Source organism: Carcharodon carcharias, chromosome 4 (assembly GCF_017639515.1).
Source record: "Carcharodon carcharias isolate sCarCar2 chromosome 4, sCarCar2.pri, whole genome shotgun sequence".
In the NCBI taxonomy this organism is placed as follows: Eukaryota; Metazoa; Chordata; class Chondrichthyes; order Lamniformes; family Lamnidae; genus Carcharodon; species Carcharodon carcharias.
Window position 1 is genome coordinate 204566471 of NC_054470.1, and position 24776 is coordinate 204591246.

Sequence of the window (24776 nt, forward strand, 5' to 3'; positions counted from 1 at the left end):
AGTTGAAGATGGTTGGACTTAAGACACTACCCTGAAGAATTCCTGCAGCAATGTCCTAAAACTGAGATGATTGACCTCCAATAATCACAACCATCTTCGTTTGTGCTTGGTATGACTCCAACCTGTGGAGAGATTTCCCCCTGATTCCCATTGATTTTAATTTTGCAAGGGCTCCTCGATGCCACACTGAGTAAGATGCTTTTATGTCAAGGGCATTCACTGTCCCCTCACTTCTTGAGTTTGGCTTGGTGGAACACGAACTGAGCATCAATGAGAAGGTAATTGCTGAGCAAGTGCCACTTCATTGCACTGTCAACAACACCTTCCTTCATTTTGCTAATTATCAAGAGTAAACTGATGGGGCAGTAATTGGATTTGTCCTGTTTTTTGCGGATGGAACATATTTGAGCAATTTTCCACATTGATGGGTAGATGCCAGTGTTGAACCAGTACTGGAACAGGTTGGCTAGGGGTGCGTCTAGTTCTAGAGCGCAAGTCTTCAGTATTATTGCAAAGCAAAGTACTGAAGAAATAGCAAAGGTAAGAAATCATTAGTGGGGTAATTTATAAGCCCCCTTACAATAGCTAAACTATAGGACAGAGTACACAGGAAGAAATAATGGGGGCTTGTAAGAGAGCTGCTGCAATAATCATGGGTGATTATAATCTTCATATAGATTAGACAAATTAAATTAGCAGGGGTAACCTGGAAGATGAGATCATAGCGTTTTCAGGACAATTTCTTAGAGCAGTACATTCTAGTGTGAACCAGGGAGAAGGCTATTTTAGATCCGTGCAAATGTGTAATGAGACAGTATTAATTAATGACCTCATGGTAAACTAGCCTCTAGGCAACAGACTATATAAAAATGGTAGAATTTCACATTCAGTTTGAGGGTGAGAAGTGTGGTTCTAAGACCAGTGTCAAACTTAAATAAAGACAGTTACAAGGGTATGAAGACAGTTGGCTAAGGTAAACTGGGAAAATATGTTATAAATTAGGACAGTAGACAGTGAGATATTTCATAACTCTCAGCAGATATATTCCATTGAGAAAGAACGACTCTGAGAAGGGTGCACCATCTGTTGCTAACTAAGAAAGTTAAAGATAGTACCAAATCGGTCTTCCAAATTGTTTGTTTGATGTTCACTGTCTAAACTTATCAGCCATGATTGAATGGCAGAGCAGACTCGATGGGCCGAATGGCCTAATTTCTGCTCCTATGTCTTATGGTCTACCTGCACACCTTAAGCTGTGGGTGACCATCCCTTGAACCTTCCTATCTCTGTTACTGTTAGCCTCATTAATGCACTGCAGTGAGGCCAGTTGCTTCTCAAACTCTGAAGTCTGAAATTCGAGCTACTCTAGCTGAAGGCATTTGCTGCACATGGTTGTCCAAATCATATGGAGCTTCCTGGAGTTCACACGGTGCACAGCTGTACTGAGGATGTGAGCATTGCTGACAAGGCCTACGTTTATTGCCCATCTATAATTGCTTTTGAGATATAGATACTTAACACTTGCTGAGAACCAGATCGTCCGTTGACGGATCGTTAACAGTGGCAATGAGTAAATTAGATTGTTGCAATTTTGTGGCTGTTTGTATGCACATATTGCAGCAGCTGCAGCACAATGTAGTCTACAGACTGAAAAATTAATATCATTTAGAAACTTCCATTGCCTTTAAAGAACACTTGGATATGCACTTGAGGTTCTGTAACCCAAGAGGTTATGGACCAAGAGCCAGAAAGTGGGATTAGGCTGGATAACTTTTCAACCAGCATAGACATAATGGATTGAATGGCCTCTGTGTTATAAATTCTTCAATGTTTCTAGTACCCTGACAAACCCCTGCATTTAAACTGTATGAACTGTGTTAATGGTTTAACAACTTAGAGCTAGGGATCACTGTTTAAAAATAAGAGGTCACTCATTTAAGACAGAGATGGGGAGAAATTTTTTCTCAGAGTAGTGAGCCTTTGGAACTCTTCCTCAAAAGGTAGTGGAAGCAGAACCTTTGAATATTTTTAAGGTAGACTAGGTAGATTTTTGATTAACAAAGGGGTGAAAGGTTATTGGGGGTAGGCAGGAATGTGGGTTGAGGTTACATTCAGGCCATTATTACATTATCGAATGGCGGAGCAGGCTCAAGGGGCCGAGTGGCCCACTCCTCCTAACTCGTATGTTCAACCCTGTAACTTTTGGTTAACTCATTCATTCTAAATGGTGCATAGTGTGGGGAAGGATAAAAACAGGAATTTTTCAGCAGTCCTCAAAAACTTTGTTTAGCCTGTGAACCCACAGATTGCTATTGTGGTACCTCTTAAACTTGAGAGATTTTTAATTCTTGATAGATAAAGCACTGAAATAACCAACCAAACAGTATACCTGCAGCCTGTTAAACAAACCTGTACCAGCTCCTCAGGATCACCTTTAGACATATTGACCCGTCATCTTGCCTCAAGCCTGACTAGTTTCTTTTTGCACCCACAGAATGAACTCTGCTAATGTGGACTATGAAGATGCCTGTCTGATTGTCCGATACTTGGCCTCTATGAGGCCGTTTGCACAAAGCTTTGATATTTATTTGACACAGGTGAGTGATAGCCATATATCATTGCTTTTGAACAGAATTTGATCAATAACTGCCTAGAAAAGGGTTGAGGACTGTAGACAAATTAGTAGATTTATTTTAGCCCTATGGATTTAGGAAGTATCAAGCTTATGTTATGATCTCAACTGATGTTACGACTGGACAAGCCAGATCCCGGGGTGGAACTTGGCTTGGTAGATCCTATCTTTTATTTTTTGTTAAGAAACGTGGAGAATGGATACTGAACAGAGTCAAAAGAGTCAGCTGATAAACTTCTAACAGCAGAGTAAAACATTTATTAAACATGAAAAGATGAGGTATATCACAATACTCGTTTACCCACAGCGATACGTTTATAGATATATTTAGATTCATAGGGATAACACAAGTTATAAAAGCTAATTATACTCTAATGTTCACAATAAGTACACACTCCATGTAAGCTAATAGGCAACCTGTCATCACACATAACCACAATCTGAGACAATTGACCAGGTGCTACGGATCCCTCATCAACTCCCTCCAGATGCTCGTCACACCATGAGCCAACTTGTCTCACTGAACTCCATCTTTCATACGAGGGTTTCCAATCTACACTCGAAGAACCCATTTTGGAATCTTCTCTCAAGTGATGCTTTCTCTTGGATGTCTTCCACAAGCGCCCACCTCCAGGGTTTAGAACTCTCCTTCTGATGTTCTTCTCTCCTGGATTGCCACATGCATTCAAGCTTTGCTTTCCATGCACTCTCTCTCAGATGCTCAGCTGTGCCAACAGAACACCACTGCTTCACATGCCCATAGTAAAGAGTTACAGACCTTTGACTGTCTCCTTGGATCTTATGGCTTCTCGCAAACCTATTTTGCTCTAAGTCTGTGTCTTGCAGTTTTTTCCCTTTAAGCTTGGAGCCTTTCTCTGCTCTTCACTTTTAACTTCACTTAACAGGACTTTTTCCAGATCCCTGTTCTTTCCTTTTGTCTAGAAGGTCTTCTCAGAAGCCCCCCTTCTGTTCTTTGAGGAAACTTGCTTACTGCAGCTTCTTCCTTTCCAACTTCTCCTAGCTCCTGTTTCCAACTTTTGTTTGGGGATTGCTATCTGTCCCTCTCCTATGCTGCATCTGCTGGCAGCTCCTTTCAACTTAGAGCAGGATGACCAACTGAACTCAAATTGCTTTTGGTTTCTTTGTGTCTGTGTGGGGCCTCTCTCTCTGCACCTCTGTTGCTAGGCAATAGAAGAGTTTTTTTTCAACCTTGTCTTTGTTTTAACTCCCCTTCAAGAGCGATAAGTCTCATTAAAATGCAGGCATCTTTTAAAGTGAAACTAAAACTCGAGTTCTTCCTTTCTTAACACACCAATACAGAAGTTCACACCAACACACACAAATACAAATATAACTTACTTAAACTATCTCTACTTCCTAACACTTGGTTAGAGAGTGGAATGTGGGCAAGTCAAAATTCAAGTTTGCAGTGCATGGCCTGTGCAAGGAATAGGTTTTATGTGTTGGGTGACCTTTTCTTCCAAACTCCTCATATGCCCATTGTGTATCACAGACTGGATTGGCTGATCTAGTTTTGTGTGTAGAAAAATTCAATTTCTAATTTGTTTAGTTTAAAATTCAAAGTACCCACTTGGTTCAGTGATTTCTACACTTTCAGATGAAACATTGAACTGAAGCTTTGTCAACTTTACAGGTGCATGTGAAAGATCCTAGACTAAGGAAGAGGAGACGGGAATTCTTCTGGTATCCAATTCTGAATGCCACATTTTAGGAAGGTTTGAAGGGGGTACAGAGAAGAATTACCAAAATGAAACCAGGGATGAAGAACTTCAGTTTTATTTTTTAGTTTTTATTCATTCATGGGATGTGGGCACAGCTGGCTGGGCCAGCATTTATTGCCCATACCTAATTGCCCTTGAGAAGGTGGTGGTGACCTGCCTTCTAGAACCACTACAGTCCATGTGATGCAGGTACACACACAGTGCTGTTAGGGAGGGAGTTCCAGGTCATGGGAGGATTAAGTTAAGGAGTTTTGATAGAGTAAATAAGGAAGTATTTCCAGTGACAGAAGAGTCAGTGACCAGAGGATATAGATTTAAGTTGATTGCCAAAAGAACCAGAGAGGAGGATTTTTTTTAGAATGGTAATCTGAAGTGTCCTGTTTGAAAAGCTGGTGGAAGCAGACTTGATGTTAATTTTCAAATGAAAATTTGCAGGGAGATGGTTATAGGTCTAATTGATTAGCTCTTACTAAAAGCCAGCACTGGTATGATGGGCTGAATGACCTTCTGTGCAGTGTGATTCAATGATTTTTGTTAGAATTGTTTTGGAACTGAGTTGCAAAAACCTAACTGGAGGAATTCTAACTGGAAGTTACAGGAGAAATGGGAATGGATTTTGAAGCATTCAAGGATGGTTGGAGATGCCAAAGTGGACTTTGAGGGAACAAAAACGAAAATTGCTGGAGGAGAGAAAGACAGAGTTAACGTTTCGAGTCTGTATGACTGAAGAAGAGTCAAACGGAGTCAAAACGTTAACTCTGTCTTTCCCTCCACAGATGCTGTCAGACCTGCTGAGTATTTTCAGCAATTTTTGATTTTGTTTTAGATTTCCATTACCTGCAGTATTTTGCTTTTATCTTTGGATTTTGAGGGAGGTGTGTGGAATATGTTATCAGCAAAAACCGTTTGGAACAAATATATACTGGGATCAAGAGACAATAGTTCACCAAAAAAGTGACAGAAAATGACAGAAATGCCTCTGTGTTCCTGAAGTTACTGATGCTGTGTATTGGACTGATGATTTACAGATTCTACGTGTACTAGGAGAAAGTGCGATCGCTGTACGAACAAAGGCCATGAAGTGTCTATCCGAGGTAGTTGCTGTGGATCCCAGCATTCTTGCAAGGGTAAAGTTTATTTTCCTTGTACAGACATTTCCAATGTATAGTTGTGTTTCTGAGAGCATCTTCGAGAAACTGGTATGATGTGTTTTAAATCTCCAATGTAAATTCAAGCAAACATTCCAGCATGATACCTAGAAAATCAGGAAGCTACTTCCTGAAATTAAACATCAGCAGCTTTCTATTTATATAGCCTTAAATGGAATAAAACATTCCAAGGGGCTTCATGGCCACATTGTAAAGCAACATTTGACACCAAGTCACATAAGGCAGCCAAAGTAGTGTTTTATAAAGGAGTACCTTAAAGGAGGAAAGGGAAGAAGAGAGATGGGGAGGATCAGGGAGGAAATTCCGGAGCTTAGGGGCCAGAGCAAACGGCATAGCATCCATTGATGGTGCAATTAAAGTCAGAGATGCTCAAGTGGTCAGAACTAAATGAACGCAGATATCTCTTGAAGATTGTGGGGATGGGGAAGATTGCAGAGATAGGGAGGTATCTAAAAACAAGATCGGTAGTTTTACAATCAAGACAATGCTTAAATGGGAGCTAATGTAGCTCAATGAGCACAGGGGTGATGTATGAATGGGAGTTAATGCGAGTAAGGGCAGGGGCATAAAATCATAAGATAAATAGAAGTAGGTCATTCGACTAATGGAACTACAGACCAGTCAACCCAACCTCAGTGGTGGGGAAGCTATTGGAAGCAATTCTGAGGGACAAAACTAATCTACACTTGGAAAGGCAGGGATTAATCAAGGACAGTCAGCATGGTTTTGTTAAGGGGAGGTCATGTTTGACCAATTTGATTGAATTTTTTGAAGAGGTGGTCAGGTGTGTAGATGAGGGCAATGCTTTTGACGTAGTCTATTTTGATTTCAAGGCTTTTGATAAGGTCCCGTATGGAAGACTGATAATGAAGGTAAGAGCCCATGGGATCCAAGGCAATTTGACAAATTGTATCCAGAATTGGCTGAGTGGCAGGAAGTAGAGGGTGATGGTCGATGGGTGTTTTTGTGACTGGGTGCCTGTGTCTAGTGGGGTTCCACAGGGATCGGTGTTGGGTCCTTTGCTGTTTGTGGTATGTATAAATGATTTAGACTTGAATGTTAGGAGGGTCAATCGGTAGGTTCGTGGATGACACGAAAATTGGTGGGGTGGTAAATAGTGAGGAGGATAGCTTTAGATTGCAGGAGTATATAGACGGGCTGGTCAGATGGGATGATCAGTGGCAAATGGGATTTAATCCGATAAGTGTGAGGTGATGCACGTGGGCAGGACAAACAAGGCACGGGAATACACGATAAGTTGTAGGACCCTGGGAAGTACCGAGGATCAGAGGGACCTTGGTGTGCATGTCCACCGGTCCCTTAAGGTAGTGGGACAGGTAGATAAGGTGGTTAAGAAGGCATATGGATACTTGCTTTTATTATTTGAAGCATAGAATATAAGAGCAGGGAGGTTATGCTGTAACTGTATAAAATGCTGGTTAGACCATGGCTAGAGCATTGCGTGCTGTTCTGGAATCCGCATTATAGGATGGATGTGATTGTACTTGAGAGAGCGCAGAGGAGATTTACCAGAATGTTGCCTGGGCTGGAGAGTTTTAGTTATGAGGAGAGATTGGATAGATTGGGGTTACTTTCCTTAGAGCAGAGGAGATTGAGGGGGGACATGATTGAGGTGTATAAAATTATGAGGGGCATAGATAGGGTAGACAGGAAGGAACTTTTTCCCTTGGTGGAGGGATCAATAACCAGGGGGCATAGATTTAAGGTAAGGGGCAGGAGGTTTAGAGGGGATGCGAGGAAGAATTTTTTCACCCAGAGGGTGGTGGGAATCTGGAACTCATGCCTGAGAGGGTGGTAGAGGCAGAAACCCTCCCATTTAAGAAGTTTTTGGGTGTGCACTTGCAATGCCATGGGATACAAGGCTATGGGCCTAGTGCTGGAAAATGGGATTAGAATTGTTAGGTACTTGTTTGACCAGTGCAGACTTGAAGGGCCTTTTTCTGTGCTGTAGATCTCTATGACTCCTTGAGCCTTCTCCCCCCTTCAGTAAGATCATGGCTGATCTGATTGTGGCCTTAACTCCACTTCCCTATCAGCCCCCATAACTCTTGACTCCCTTGTTGATCAAAAATCTGTCTAAGTCAGCCTTGAATGTATTCAATCACCCAGCATTCACTGCTCCCTGGGGAAGAGAATTCCAAAGACTAATGACCTTCTGAGAGAAGAAATTCCTCCTCATCTTTGTCTTAATTGGGATACTCCTTACTTTGAAACTGTGTTCCCTGATTCTAGATTCCCCCACAAGGGGAAAAACCCTCTCAGCGTCTAATATGTCAAGCCACTTGGAATCTTGTATGTTTCAACAAGATTACCTGTCATTTTCTAAACTCCAGTGACCCAACCTGCTCAACCTTTCCTCATAAGATGACCTATACATCTCAGGAATCAGCCTAGTCAGCCTTCTTGGAACCATTTTCAATACAGGCATATCCTTCCTTAAGTAAGGAGACCAAAACAGTACACAGTTCTCTAGGTGTGATCTCAACAATGACCCGCATAGCTGAAGCAAAATTTCCCCACTTTTATATTGCACCCCCTTTGCAATAAAAGCCAAAATTCCATTTGTCTTCTTAATTTCTTGCTGTACCTGCTTGTTAACTTTTTGTGATTCATGTACAAGGACCTGTAGTCCTCCTTCATTTAAATAATATACTGCTTTTCTGTTCTTCCTGCCAAAGTTGACATCCTTACACTTTCCCACATTATACTCCATCTGCCAAATTTTTGCCCGCTCAGTAAACCTATCTATACCCCTTTGCAAGCTGTCTCCTTCTCACAACTAGCTTTGAAACCTGTCTTTCTTTGTATTGGCTACAATACAGTAGGTCCCTTCATCTAAGCCATTAATATAGATCATAAATAGTTGAGGCCCAGGCATTGATCCCCATGGCAACCCTCTAATTACAGTTTGCCAACCTGAAAATGTCCCATTTATCCCAGCCTTGTTTCCTGTTAGGTAGCCGATCCTTTCTCCATACCAATATATTGTCCCCAACACCATGAGCCCTTATCTTGTGTAGTAATCTTTTATGTGGAGAAATCCAAATACACTGCATCTATTGGTACCCTTTCATCCACCTTGCTTCTTACATCCTTAACTCTGAGGTTTGACTCTGCCTGATTACATTATGATTTTCTAAATGATTGGAGGAAAATGTAACTGGGCTAATTAGTAAGTTTGCAGACGACACTAAGGTTGGAGGAGTTGCAGATAGTGAAGAGGATTGTCAAAGGATAGAATGGGATATAGATCGGTTGGAGACTTGGGTGGAGAAATGGCAGATGGAGTTTAATCCGGACAAATGCGAGGTAATGCATTTTGGAAGGTCTTATATAGGCAGGAATTAAACAGTAAATGGCAGAACCCTTAAGTGCATCGATAGAGGGATCTGGGTGACAGGTCCACAGGTCACTGAAAGTGGCAACGCAGGTGGATAAGGTAGTCAGGAAGCATATGGCATACTTGCCTTCATCGGCAGGGATATTGAGTATAAAAGTTGGGGAGTCATGCTGCAGCTGCATAGAACCTTGGTTAGGCCACACTTGGAATATTGCGTACAATTCTGGTCACCACATTACCAGAAGGATATGGAGATGTTGGAGAGGGTGCAGAGGAGGTTTACCAGGATAAAAACAAAAAACTGTGGATGCTGGAAATCCAAAACAAAAACAGAATTACCTGGAAAAACTCAGCAGGTCTGGCAGCATCGGTGGAGAAGAAAAGAGTTGACGTTTCGAGTCCTCATGACCCTTCAGCAAAACTGACTGAATATTAGAGGAGGGAAGTTTCACCCCTCCTCTAATATTCAATCAGTTCTGCTGAAGGGTCATGAGGACTCGAAACGTCAACTCTTCTTCTCCACCGATGCTGCCAGACCTGCTGAGTTTTTCCAGATAATTCTGTTTTTGTTTTAGGTTTACCAGGATGCTGCCTGGTCTGGAGGTTATTAGCTATGAGGAGAGGTTGGAGAAACTCGGATTGTTCTCACTAGAGCGACGGAGATTGAGGGGCGACTTGATAGAAGTTTACAAAATTATAAGTAGCATAGACAGAGTTGATGGTCAGAAGCTTTTTCCCAGGGTGGAAGAGTCAATTACTAGGGGACATAGATTTAAGATGAGAGGAGAAAACTTTAGAGAAGATGTGTGGGGCAAGTTTTTTATGCAGAGGGTAGTGAGTGTCTGGAATTCGCTACCAGAGGAGGTGGTGGAAGCAGGTACGATAGTGGTGTTTAAGAGGCGGGTCGACAAATACATGAATAAGATGGGAATAGAGGGATACGGACCCTGAGAGTGCAAAATGTTTTAGTTTGACAGGCAATATGATCGGCGTAGGCTTGGAAGGCCGAAGGGCCTGTTCCTGTGCTGTACTTTTCTTTGTTCTTTATCCTGCTCCTACCTCCTTAATGACAGACTTTAGCATTTTCCCAATGACACATTAGGCTAATTGGTTTCCTGCTTTCTGTCTCCTCCCCGCCCCCTCCTTTCTTGAAAAGAGGTGTTATATTTGTGGCTTTCCAAACGGCTGGGAGCTTTGCAGACTTGAGAGAATTTTGGAAGATTACAACTACTGCATCCACATCCTCTGCAGCCACTTCCTTTAAGACCCTAGGATGCAGGCCATCATGTCCAGGGGACTTGTCAGCCTTTAGTTTCATTAATTTTCCTGTTAATTTTCCTCCTCCTTTTTCTCTAGCAATGGTGATTGATTTAAGTTCCTCCGTCCCTTTTGCCTCTTGCTTTTCCACTATTTTTGGGATGCTTTTTGTGTCTTCTACTGTGAAGACAGTTACAAAAAAATTTGTTCAAAGCCTCTGCGATTTCCTTGTTTCCAATTATTAATTCCTCAGTCTCACCCTCTTGGGGACTACACGCACATTAGTTACTCTCTTTCTTTATATACTTGCAGAAACTTTTACTGTCTTTTTATATTTCTTGCTAGTTTTCTCTCATACCCTAATTTATTTTTTTTTTTTTTCAGTCATCCTTTGCTGGTTTCTAAAATGTTCTCAATCTTATGGCCTACCACTAATCTTTGCAGCATTATACATCTTTTCTTATCTATTTGATAACAGCAGTGTTTTGGATGACATCGAGTCTCTGGTGGGTAGGATGCAATAGGCCAACTAGGAGTGCATTAAAATAGTCAAATCTAGAGGCAGATTATCTGTGGCAGGGCCAAAGTCGGGTGATGTCATCATGTTTGTCCTTCATGGTTGCAATTGTCCATCACGTCAGCTAGAATTCACTGAGTTTGAGGTGTGATGTTTGGAGATGGCGAATCAGTCCAATTTGAGCACAAAAAGATCTGTTGCATATTCGATTCATGTGTATTTTTGGTGAAGAAGAGGTGCTTGTGGCTCTGCATTAACAAAGCTCATGTTCCCTGTTGGCCAGTGCACCTCATTTCAGTTCATAGGTGATGGTGCCTTTGCTGATGAGACCTGTAGAGTGATCCTGTGAGAGATTCTTGGGCAATTTTGAAACTACAATTAGACCTACAAGGTGTCCTTAACACTTTTTCTGGCCTTCATATGAACTTTCCTCTTCTAGATTTAGCTTGCAGTGGAAGAACCTTTTTGGCAAGTGCTCATCAGTCATTTTGGCAATATGTTTTTCCCATCTCATCTCCACTCTCTTCAACATCAATGACCAAGCAAAAAGGCAGAAGAATTGTAGTCATACGCAGACCAAAATAACACTAAACTCTTCTATGATGCTCTGAAGACAATCTATGGTCTGCAGGTTTCCGGAAACTCTCCTTGGCACTGATAGAACCACACTGATTACTAACGAGACTATAATTCTGGAGAGATGGGCAGAGCATTTTAACAATGCTCTGAACCAGCCCTCGACGATCAATGATGAGGCAATTGCCCACTTGCCCCAGATTGAGGTCAACATGTCACTAACCACAACAAAGCTGTGATCATGAAAGCAATCAGTCTCCTGTCAAGCGGCAAGGTACCAGAATCGGATGTAATACCTGGCAAACTAGACAAGACAGGAGACAGGTGCTGCCACACCTGCTGAGTTTTTCAAGCATTTTTTGTTTTTATTTTAAGACAGGAGGCATGATATTCACTGACAGTCTCACCCAACTATTTGAGATTACATGGAAACACTTTCCAATACATCTCAAACAGCAGCTCCTACCAGAGTGTCAAAGCAACTTCAAAGAAAGAGTGTGGCACAGTTAACAGTGTTTTCTGCATATCAGCTCAGGCAAAATGTCAAGAACAATATCTAATGTGGTGCCACTTTTGCTTCAGAAAGCATGGCAGGGAACATGATGTTAAAGAGGGTAGGAGCCAACACACAGTTCTGTTTCACTCTATTTATGACTGGGAAGCTGTCGAAAATCTCTCCACTGTCCAGGACATGAGCAAATATGCCATCTTGGAATTCCTGTATCATCATGAATTTTTTTTGACAGCCAAATCTTCCCATGGGGCAGAATTTTGCCCTTGGTGGGCGTGTGGGCCCTACCAGCTCAGTGGTGGGTGGACAGCCGACCTCTGCCACCAAAACGGTGCCCGCCGCCATTTTGAGTAGGCCGACCAATTAAGTGCACAGCTCCCTGAGACAAAGTACTGTCTCAGGGAGATTATTGACAGTGTACAAAAGTTAAAAAATAGAGAAATAAAAATATTATTAACATGTCCCCCTCATGTGACAATGTCACACGAGATGGGACATGTTAATAAATATCACATTACATTTATTAAAGTTTTTAAAAAGGAACATGAAACTTCATCCCGCCAGAAGCTCACTGGGGCTTCTGGCCTGCCCACCAGCCTTAAGGTTGGACGGCCAGGTTCTTTAACAATCTTAATTAGCCTGTCAATGGCCTTAATTGGCCATTGACAGGTCAGCGGGCGGACCGCTGATTTCGCGGTCCACCCGCCTTCCTGAAAACTTAAAGGGACCAGGATGACATTGGGGGTTCCTTCCGACACCATCCTGTGTCATTTTTCTGTTGGTGAGCGGGCCCCGCTCCCAAATTGCCTACGGGAAAATCCTGGTCATGGTCTTCCATAGGCCCTCGTAGCTAACTGTGTTGAAGGCTTTAGTTGGATCAACAGATGTTGAATACAAGTTGCAGTCTGCTCTTGACATTTTACTTGGAGCTGACATGAAGAAAACACTGTCAGCTGTACCACACCCTTTCTCTGAAATTGCATTGTCAGGTGGTTTAGAAGGACAGTTTCACAGCAAAGCACAAGACGGAGATTTCTCGATGGTTGTCGTAAGCTCAACGGTTCCCCTTCCTTTAATAAAGGTGGGCAATTGATATATCATTGAATTCCTGAGCAATTGTTTCCTGGTTCCATGTTATCTCGAATAGTTGGGTGAGATTGTCAGTGAATATCGTGCCTCCTGTCTTGTCTAGTTCACCAGCAATTGCACCCAATCCTGGTATCTTGTCACTTGACAGGAGACTTGTTGTTTCCATGATCTAACCTTATTGTGGTGTCAGTTAGTGACATGTTGATTTCAATCTGGGGCAAGTGGGCAATCACCTCATCATTGATTGTTGAGGGCTGGTTCAGAGCATTGTTAAAATGCTCTGCCCATCTCTCCAGAATTATAGTCTTGTCAGTTATCAGTGTGTTTCTGTCAGTGCCAAGGAGAGTTTCCGGAAACCCGCAGACCGTAGATTGTCTTCAGAGCGTCATAGAAGAGTTTAATATTATTTTGGTCTGCGTATCATTGTATTTCTTCTGCATTTTTGCTCAGTCAGTGATCCTGCATCTCTCTAAGCTTTGGATGATTTTATGGACGTTGTTGAAAGCAGCTCCAAGGCGACAGTATTTATCATCTGAGTTTGAATTTCATCATTGTTTTCATCAAGTCAGTTCTGATACTTACAAGTGATGGGTCTCAGAAGTTCTGGGGCAATAGCGGCACCAGGTTTCTGAAGGCTGCCCAGTCATCCTTTACTCTGTGAAAGACAAAATTAAGACCTTCTGAGAAGTTTTGCAGTATCCATTTTGAGTTGTTCCTGGGGGCACCTATTGGCTGAATATGGATATTGAATTATGAGTCTGTGGTCAGTCCAGCAATCTGCATCATGTCACCCTGACAATCCTGCCTGTCCATCCTTCTGACAATAATGGGGTCAATTGCTTAGAGTAAGATTGCATCCAGGTTTGCCAGACAGAATACAGAGCTGGTAATGAGGTCATGCTCTGCACATCTTCAAAAGAAGCCCATTACTGCTGTTACCAACTCCATTTTTCCCTATAACTCCTTCCCAGGGATATTGGTCTGTGCCAACTCTGGTGTTAAAATCGCCAACAATGATGAGTTTGTCTGATCTTGGCACTGCAGCAGTCAGGTATTCTAGCTTCTCATAAAGTTTATCTTCCACCTCTTCAGCATTTGTCATTGTAGGTGCATAAACAATAACAGTGGTTGCATGGCTTGCCCTTGTGAGGAAAAGTCGCAAGACCATGAGTTGGTGACTTGTGACTTTTGGGAGACTAACAAGTTTGAGGACTAGATTGGACTTGATTAGCAAACCCTATTCCTGCTTCACAATGCTTTCCTCACATGGTCCATGAGTGTTTGCGTATGCTGCGTACCAGTGGTAAGTGGCGTTACCTTTGTCTTTATACTTCTTCAACTGCTATAATGGGATCTCCATCAGCCCCACTAAACTGGCTAGGGTAGCTGAAGCAGACAATGTTTAGGGCATCTTTTCTAGCCCACTCCTCATGCCATGGAGGCGGGCAGTGGGATTCTGAAGATGGCCATTCAGTTTGAAGTCTACTGCTTCAATCCTGTGGAACCTGTCCCTATGGCTTGAGCCGTCTCTATGCGGGGTTGCGACTACAGCTTCTAATGTATCCTCAGCTGCTGCTTTGTTGCTGCTTGATCACCACAGGATTTGAAGGCTGTAAGGTGATGAATCGGTAGATTATGTGATGACTTACATGTGAAGTAGATTGTAGTGAGGCAGAGTTGTGCTGTGTTGACCTCACTCTCCTCTAGGCACATCTGGGATTGCATCCCAGGCTGTTAAAGGAAGCTATGGAGGAAACAGCAGATGCTCTGAAGATTGTTTTCCAATCCTCTCAAGATACAGGCGAGGTACCTGAGGATTGGAGGTCTGCAAACGTTGTACCATTATTTAAAAGGGGTGCAAGGGATAAACCAAATAATTATAGGCCAGTCAGTCTGACTTCTGTGGTGGGCAAATTATTGGAATCAATTCTGAGACTCGGGATAAACTGTCTCTTAGAAAGAAATGGATTAATCAGGGTCAGCATGGTTTGTTGAGGGAAGGTCGTGTCATACGACGTTAATTGAATTTTTTGAGAAAGTAACAAGGAGAAGTGATCAGGGTAGTGCAGTGGATGTTGTCTACATGGATTTTAGTAAGGCATTTGACAAGATCCCATATGGCAGACTGGTCAGGAAAGTAAAAGCCCGTGGGATACAGGGGAAGGTGGCGAGTTGGATCCAAAATTGGCTCAGTGACAGGGAACAACAGGTAATGGTTGATGGATGTTTTTGTGAATAGAAAACAGTTTCCAGTGGTGTTCTACAGAGTCTCTTGCTGCTTGTTGTATGTATTAATGATTTGGACTTAAATGTGGATGGCATGATTGGAAAATTTGGAGATGACACACAAATTGGCTGTGTAGCTGATAGTGAAGGGAATAGCTGTTGTCTCCAGAATTATATCAATGGTTTGGTTGAGTGAGCGGAATAGTGGTAGATGGAATTCAATCCAGAGAAGTGTGAGGTAATGTATTTGGGGATGGCAAACAAAGCAAGGGAGTACACGTTAAATGGGAGAACATTGAGAAGGGTACAGGAAGTGAGAGACCTTGGAGTGCATGTCCACAGATCCCTGAAGCTGGCAGGATGGGTGGATCAGGTGGTGAAGAAAGCATATGGAATACTTTCCATTATTGGACGAGATATAGAATACAAAAGCAGGGATGAAACAATGGAACTGTATAAAATGCTGGTTAGGTCACAGCTGGAATTTTGTGTACAGTTCTGGTCGCCACATTACAGGAAGGACATAATTGCCCTGAAGAAAGTACAGAGGAGACCATAAGATGTAGGAGCAGAAGTAGGCCTTTCGGCCCATTGAATCTGCTCCGCCATTCAATGAGATCATGGCCGATCTGATAATTCTCAACTCGACTTTCCTGCCTTTTCCCCATAACCCTTGATTCTCTTACTAATTAAAAATCTGTCTACATTTTATAATCTACAAATTGAATACATTAAAACAACCCAGCCTCTGCGGTAAATTCCACAGATTCACTACCCTCTGAGAGAAGAAACTCCTCCTCATCTCTGTTTTAAATGGGTGACCCCTTGCTCTGAGATTATGCCCTCTGGTCCTAGAGCCTCCCACAAGGGGAAGCAACCTCTCAGCATCTACCCTGTCAAGCCCCCTAAGATTCTTTTATGTTTCAATAAGGTCGCCTCCCATTCTTCTAAACTCTAATGAGTACAGGCCCAACTTCTCCTCATAAGAAAATCCCTCCATCCCTGGGATCAACCTAGTGAACTTTCTCTGGACTGCCTCCAATGCCAGTATATCTTTCCTTAGATAAGGGGACCAAAACTATTCACAGTATTCTAGGTGTGGTCTAACTAGTGCCTTGTACAGTTTTAGCAAAACGTCCCTATTTTTATAGTCCATTCCCTTTGAAATAAAGGCCAACATTCCATTTGTCTTCCTTATTACCTGCTGAATTGTATGTTAGCTTTTTGGGATTCATGCACGAGGACTCCCAAATCCCTCTGTGCTGCAGCTTTCTGCAGTCTTTCTCCATTTAAATAATATTCAGCTCCTCTCTTCTTCCTGCCAAAATGTATGATCTAACATTTTCCCACATTATATTCCATCTGCCAAGTTTTTGCCCACTCACTTAATCTGTCGATATCCCTCTGTAGACTCTTTGTGTCATCCTCACCGCTTGCCTTCCCACCTATTTAAACTTGGCGATAGTACATTCACTTCCCTCATTTAAGTCATTAATATATATTGTAAATAATTGAGGCCCCAGCACTGACCCCTGTGACACTCCACTAGTTACAGTTTGCCATCCTGAAAATGCCACCTCCCCCCCCACCCCCGTATCCCAACTCTCTGCCTTCTATTAGTTAGCCAATCCTCTATCCATGCTAATATACTACTCCCAACACCATGATTAAATAGCCTATGTGCAGTACCTTGTCAAATGCTTTCTGGAAAAAGGGCCTTTTTTTTTGTCTCCCCTTTTGAATAAGGGCGCTACATTGGCATCTTTCCGATTTTCTGGGACTTTTCCAGAATCTAAGGATTCTTGGAAGATTACTATCAGTGCATCCAATATTTGTGTAGGTACTTTAATATCCTAGGATGCAGCCCATAAGGTCAAGGGGACTTATCAGCCTTTAACCCCATTAATTTCCCTAGTACTTTTTCCCTAGTGATAGTTACTGTATTTATTTCCTCCCCACCTCTTGCCCCTTGATTATTTAGTATTTTTGGAATGCTATTAGTATCTTCTACTGTGAAGACTGCTGCAAAGCATTTATTCAACTTCGCATAAAAGATTTACAAGGATATTGCCGGGGCTTAAAAATTGCAACTATGAGGAAAGATGGGAAAGGCTGGGGTTGTTTTTCTTGGAACTGATGAGGCTGAGGGGTGACCTGATTGAGGGTACAAGATTATGAGGGGCCTGGATAAAGTAGACAGGTATGCCCTGTTTCCCCTAGCCGAGTGGTCAATTACCAGGGGACACAGATTTAACATGATTGGTAGAAGGATTAGAGGGGATGTGAGAAAAAACTTCTTCACCCAGAGGGTAATGGGTGTTTGGAGTTTACTGCCTGGTTTGGTGCTAGAGGCACCAAAGTGCTGTAACCTGCAAGGCTATGGACCAGGTGCTGGGAGGTGGAATTAAAATGGGCAAACACGAAGGGCTGAATGGTTTCTTTCTGTGCTATAACCTTTCAATGGTTCTATCTGAGCCCAGTGGCAAGACAAAGTCAAATAGCTAGAGATGATACTCGGTGTCCTTTCGTACCTTTGAGTGCCAAACTCCTAGTGCTCCACAATGCTTTGCTTAGTCACCCTTATGGCCTTTGAAGTATTGATGAACTCTGCCATTCATTCTGACAAAGATTTCACATGATAGGATAGGCAAATCCTAACTGATTGATGGGGTGTGCACTGGCTACCCTCCCCTGGTTCACCTGCTTTTCGAAATGGTTTGCTGAGCTGTGGTTGCTGTCACATGTAGACAACTAATTGGAACCATATTTAACAACTGTGCTGGTGAGAACCAACGAATGGTGGCCTACCGTGAAGAATGTAATGAGTTTCTCCTTCATAGAGATGCTTTCCCTCTCAGACATCCCCATACACCCATGTTGTAATGGAGGTGGAAATAGGCAGCCTTAGTTTTGTGGACATGTGTTTGGAAGCTTATCTCATTATCAAAAATGACACCAAGATTGCAAATAGTCCTGTTTAGCTTCAGGCAATTGCCAGGGAGAGGGGATGGAGTCAGTAACTAGAGAACTAGGTTTGTAATGGGGCCTGAAGACAATGGCTTTGATGTTTCCAATATTTAATTAAGAGAAATTTCTGCTCAACTAGTACTGGATGTTGGACAGGCAGACTGACATTTTAGCAACAGTGGAGGAGTTGAAAGAGCTGTTTTCAGGTAGAGCTGGTGTCATCAGCATACATGTGAAAATTGATGTTTTGTTTTCAGATGATGGTGCTAAGGGGCAGCATGTAAATGAGAAATAAAGAGAGCCAAGGATAGATACTTGGGGGACACCAGACATAACTGCAGAAGCATGGAGAGAAACCATTGCAAGTGATTCTCTGACTGTGATTCAATAAATAAGAATTAAACCAAACAAATGCAGTTCCACCCAGCTAGTAAAGAGTGGAGAGGTTTTGGAGGAGGATAGTGTGTCAAGCATGTTAAAGGCTGCATATTGGACAAGGTGGAATAATTTCCCTTGGTCACAGTCAAATGGAGTGGTGTTTGCGACTTTGATAAGAACAATCACAGTACTGTGACAGGGGTTGGAAATCAGATTGGAAGGATTCAAACATGAAGTTCCAAAAAGATGGGCTCAGATTTGGGAGATAACAGTATGTTCAAGTGTTTTGGAAAGGAGACAGAAGTTGAAGATGGAATGATCATTTTCAAAGACAGTGGGGCCAAGTGCTGGTCTATTTCGAATATGCCAGATTTAAAGGAGAGAGGTGCAGTACCCAATGAGAGACGAGCATTAATGATATCAACTAACATGGAGACCCGGAAGGGAAGTTTTGTGTGGTCCATAGTTTCACGGGAGTAGGGTCAATGGAGAGGGAGTTGGGTCACATTGACAAGAACAGCTAGAGAGGGCATATAGGAAGATGGGAGAGAAAGATGCAAGTTCAGGGCTAGGGCAAGAAGGAACTTTAGGGTAAGTTTGGCAGAGTGAACAGAGGGAAGTGGCAGCTTATTGAATGGTTTCAATCTTAATGATAAAGAAGTCCATGAGCTGGGTTTACACTTATTGTGTGAAGAGAGAGGATTAAAAAGAGGGCTTGAAATAGAGAAAAGAAGCTGAGGGTTATCTTTGCATTCCAGGATCGCCCTGGAATGTAGTGAGCCATTTTAACAGATGAGAGCAGAACTTGGTAGTACTTTATGTGGTACAGCCAGATCTGGTGATAAATGACTAAACCAGTTGCCTGTTCATGTCTGTGTCCTTTGCACTAAAAAGGCATTAAAGTTGCATATGAGGCATGTTTCAGCAAACCAGCAATTGCAAAAATGTCATCATAAGCAGAGCATGAAGGCCTATGCTGTTGGGATTTTGAAAGTGCACTTGTAAGCCAATTGGAGGGATAGTTTTTCAAGAGGTGAACAGGAGGTAGGGTTGGGATGTGGGTGAAGAGTGGTACAAGGAAGTGATCAGAGATGGCATTATCTGTGACTGATACAATGCAAGTGGTGAGGCATTGAGATTTGGTGAGGTCAAGGGGTGGCCAACAAAACGTTTGGTGAGTTTACATAGAGGGAGAGATTAAGAGAGCATTAGAGGGCAATGAACTCGAGTGAAAGCCTGACAAGTTCACATGGAAAACAAAAATAAAAATACCTGGAAAAACTCAGCAGGTCTGGCAGCATCTGCGCAGAGGGACACAGTTAACATTTCGAGTCCGTATGACTCTTAAGAAATAAGTAAAAATAGAAAAGAGGTGAAATAAGTTCACATTGAAGTTAACGAGGTTGAGATGTTGCTTAGAGAGATGAGAGCATGAGATGAAAGCTGAAAGATGGAAAGCAGTGAAGATATCTCAATAAAAATTTTTTATAGTACTTGGGTGGGCAGTAGCAATGAGGATTTTAAATGAGAGCTGAGAGGGATGGAGTAAAGTGAGATGATCAAAGAAGGAGAAAGTGCCAGGGAAGCAGGGGGTCGACTAAGGATATAAGTGAATGGATATTCTGGAGGGAGATGAGAAGAAAAGGAAAGATCTCCTGTGGGTCCTCGGTGTATTGGGTCGTAGAGCAGTCACACACTACATGCTAGTTCTGGTTCTCTAGCCTCACCTCCATTGTATAACATTGAGGTTTCTTACGCTATTGCTGCTGAATTTCACAGTAGAGTCATTGTGTGTTTTCCTCACAGCTGGACATGCAACGTGGGGTCCATGGGCGCCTGATGGACAATTCCACAAGTGTGCGCGAAGCGGCTGTGGAGTTACTGGGTCGCTTTGTGTTGAGCCGACCTCAGCTCACTGAGCAGTATTACGACATGTTGATCGAGAGGATACTGGTATGTCTGTTTCCTAGCTGCTACAGAAAGCCCAATCTGACACACTCAAGAAAGGCAGCTGATATTGTGAGTTAAGCTGGAGATAATTGAAATGTGGCACAGGTTTTGTAAAGTTAACTTTGGCAATGCCAAAAGGTAAAAATTGGCACCAAGAGCCAGCTCAGAGTTTTCATGCAGCCGAGAAACCCTTGCCAGTAATCATGGTTACCAGGAAAGGATGTAAACTCACAATAGGCCAATTGTACCTGCAAGTTAATCTGAACTCCCTTGACAAAATACTCTGGATGCTGGAAATCTGAAATAAAAACAGAAAATGCTGGAAATCTGAAATAAAAACAGAAAATGCTGGAAATACTCAGCAGGTCTGGAGTTGACATTTCAGAACTGTGAAAAGTTAAAAATATATGTTTTGAACAAGCTCCCTTAATGTATGTTAACTAACCTGTGTATTTCCAGCACTTGCAGAATTTTTCTTTTTTCTTTATAGTGGTCACACCAGTAATGTTTGAACACCTGAGTTCATGAGGCAAGTGTCTTTCCACAAGACAGTGTGTGAAACTGTCTCTTTCTGGGTTGATAATACCATTGAGATGTTTTCCTGATATACTGTTTATACCTGTGTATCAACTTTAAACCTTCGGTTGAACTAGGCATTGAAAGTGGCGGCACTGGAACTGACTGCAAAAGCACACTCACTTGCTGTTCTTCAGTCTAAACTCCATGCTGCATGAAACATTTTATTGTAAAGCATGTTGACAATGCAATATTTTACATGAGTAACCTTACGTGAGAGATTATATGTGCATAGGTCAGGCATATGCATGAGTTGTCCCAGGACTTTGTATACCCTCAGAGCTCCATTATTACTAACAGGACCATAGAATTTTACAGCACAGGAAACCATTCGACCCATTGTCCCTGTGCAGGCTCTCTGAAAATGCCCTCCCCTTCGTCACAGTGCTCTGCCTTTTCGCTATTCGGCCCACTGTGTCTGTGTCAGTACTCTGAAATATAATTATCTAAGTTCACCTGAAGACAGTTCAACTGACTTGAGCTCTCAACTGTGGACTCTGGGGAGTCTATTCCCATTATCGGGCTGTACTAATGCTAAAACTGAAGTATCATGCTGCCCAGTCGGTTAGAAGCTAAATATTTGTTTACCAAATCATCTTTTTCCTTTCTTTTTATGGGAATTGGTGATGAGACTAAGCTTTGTTAATGGTAGGATTCTGTAAGCTTCAAAAGAGGTAACAGAGAGAAAACTTGCGTAAGTTTGTCCTGATGAGAGCACAAGACAAAAACTTCGGCAGCATGTCACTCTTTTCAGCAATACTTAAATAAATAAGTGTTTAAAATTAGAGAAAATCTTTCTCCCTAATTGGATGAACTAGGAAGGCACCTCTCATCGAGATTTACATTGTGACCTTGTCACTGCAAATTGCACATGTCAATATGTATATTCCCCTAGTTTATAGGGGGTGCAGGAACGGAACAACTTGAAGATGTTTGGACATAAACCTTTGAAGGTGGCAGGACAAGTTGGGAATGCTGTTTTTGGAAAAAAAAAAAATCGATCCTTAGCTTTACTAATAGAGAAAGCGAGTACAAAAATAAAGTAATGCTACTGAAAACAGAAATCTGTGGAGAGAGAAAAATCAGAAGTTATGCTAAACCTGCATAAATTACTGCTAAGACCTCAGCTGGAATATTTTTTGTTCAATTCTGGGGTACCAAGATTTCAAGGTCTTGAGTGTGTGCAGAGGAAATTTACTCGAATGGTACCATTACTGTGGAACTTCAGTTATGTGGACAGACTAGAGGAGCTGAAATTGTTCTCAGCTTAAGGTTAAGAGGAAATTTGGTAGGGATGTTTAAAATCATGAAGGGATAGAGTTAATAAGAAGAAATTGTTTCCAGTGGTAGTAGGGTTGATAACCCATGGATTTAAAGTGAGAGAACCAGTGCGACATGAGAATTTTTGTAAGAGTTGTAAGCTGGAAAATAGACTGCTCGAAAGAGTAGTTTAGGCAAGTTCAATAGCAACATTTAAAGGGAAATTGGATAAGTTCCTGATGGGAAAAAATATTGCAGGACTATGGGGAAAGGGTAGGGGAGCCTGATTTTTAAAAATTATCTTTGGGATGTGGGCTTCGCTGGCTAGACCAGCATTTATTGCCCAACTCGAGTTGCCCTTGAGAAGCTGGTAGTGAGCTGCCTCCTTGAACCACTGCAGTCCATGTGGTGTAGGTACACCCACAGTGCTGTTAGGAAGGAAGTAATTGGAGAGCTGTAGGAAAGATTTGGGACATAGGCCTGACGGATCAAATGGTGGCCTCCTGTGCTGTATCATTCTAGGCTTCTTTGAGGAGTTGGTTACGGTAAAGGGTAGAAACTATTCCAGAGTTGGTCAGGAATGGGCCCTATGTTATATTAGACCTTAGCGATTTTAGCAAGTCCTCACTACCTGGGAATCTATGCAACGCTTGCCTTTGCTAAACTTGCCATGTCTTTAATAAGTAATCTCTTGCAGGACACCGGTATCAGTGTGAGAAAGAGGGTGATCAAGATTCTGCGCGACATCTGCATTGAGCAGCCAACCTTCTCTAAAGTCACCGAGATGTGTGTGAGAATGATTCGCAGGGTCAATGATGAAGAAGGCATTAAGGTAAAGTGACACAATTCCAACAAGAGGTATCACCATTGCTGAATCCACCACTATCGACATCCTGGAGATTACCGTTGACCAGAAACTGAACTGGACTAGCCATTTAAATACTGTGGTAACGAGGGTAGGTCAGAGGTTGGGAATTCTGTGTCAAGTAACTCACCACCTGACTCCCCAAACCCTGTTGACCATCTACAAGGCACAAGTGAGGAGTGTGATGGAATACTCTCCACTTCTTGGATGAGTGCAGCTCCAACAACACTTATGAAGCTTGACACCATTTAGGACAAAGCAGCCCGCTTGGTTGGCACCACATCCACCACCTTCAGTATCCACTCCTTCCACCACCAACGCACAGTAGCAGCAGTGTGTATCATCTACAAGATGCAATGCAGGGACTCACCAAGGCTCCTTAGGTAGCACTTTCCAAACCCACAACCACTGCCATCTAGAAGAACAAGGGCAGCAAATAGATGGAAACACCACCACCTGGAAGTACCCCCCCACCCCAAGTCACTCACCATCCTGACTTGGAAATATATCGTCGTTCCTTCACTGTCGCTGGGTCAAAATCCTGAAACTCCCTCCCTAACAGCCCTGTGGGTGTACCTACACCACATGGACTGCAGCAGCTGAAGAAGGCAGCTCACCACCACCTTCTCAAGGGCAATTGGGGATAGGCAATAAAAAGATGCTGGCCCAGGCAGTGACGCCCACATCCCATGAAATAATTTTTTAAAAAATAGAGTAATGAATGGGTATCTCCCAACTTCATGACTATGAAACTTGCATTGGAGTACTTATATTTCAGCCTGCTTCCTGTACAGAGTGTTACTGCTGTCTCTAAAGAAGGGATTTACTTTATGTTAAACAATGTGGTGGATCTTGCCTGTATAACAAGCCTTGGATTTGAGTTTCAGGCTGTAAGCAGACCAATCTAAGCCAGTACACTGGTTTGTGTTGCACAAAGTTGTAGAGAGTTTGGAGTTAAAACACTGGTTTGTTTTAGGGAAAGTTGTGGGGAGGGTGAGGATAATACACTCCCTGTGACTGGGATGGCAGATGTGGAGAGCTTGGAGTAAATTTACGTGTGTGTAGGGAGGGTGGGTATAATGTACTGGTCTGTCTGAAGTGGGGTAAGGGGAATTGTAGAGTGTTTAGGGTTAACACACTGCTTTGAATCACAAAAAGTGGTGTTGGTGTGGTAGAGAGTTTGAGGTGGTTTTTTTCGTGTCACTACACCTTCCCTCACCACTATTCCACGTAGGCCTGACTCAAGAGTTGAAGACCTTCAGGGGTTCTGCATGGTTAGATTTAAGCCATGCCTTCTGGGGTGCTAATCCCATAACATCAGCACTAGGCTGTTGTACCCTAGTAGTGTAAGTTTAGGACCTCTAAACAATGTGGGGAATAGAATGCTGCAGATGTGCACTCAAATGTTCAAAAACTGAGATTCAGCATTTCCCATGTTTGCTACGGAAAGCACGTTGCCATTATTTGCTGGACTCAGCAAAAAAGTGAAATCCATTTGTGCCTCTGAGTATTTAAGACTAAACAGAGTACGCTTCAGAAAATGTAGCTGTTACAAAATCATAGAATCCTGCAATGCTGAAGGCGGCCATTCGACCTATTAAAAGCTTTCAAATGTGCCCCATGTCCCAGCTTTCAGCCCATAAGCCTGAGATTAGTCGTTTTCAAGTAAGTGTCCAATTGCCTTTTGAAATTTCCCATGA

At 42.5% G+C, this 24776-nt stretch overlaps 1 protein-coding gene across 7 annotated transcripts in view; it reads left to right on the forward strand.

Annotated features, from left to right (window-relative positions):
* LOC121276953 (nipped-B-like protein) overlaps positions 1-24776 on the forward strand; it is a 554475-nt gene that overhangs the window by 386479 nt on the left and 143220 nt on the right. For 6 of the 7 annotated variants that reach the window (XM_041185678.1, XM_041185683.1, XM_041185681.1 and 3 more), the window contains 4 exons: positions 2495-2597; positions 5403-5501; positions 20232-20444; positions 22909-23043. In XM_041185678.1, the coding sequence (XP_041041612.1) occupies positions 2495-2597; positions 5403-5501; positions 20232-20444; positions 22909-23043 (550 nt within the window). The remainder of the gene's footprint in view (positions 1-2494; positions 2598-5402; positions 5502-20231; positions 20445-22908; positions 23044-24776) is intronic. The other variant, XM_041185679.1, reaches the window with a different exon arrangement.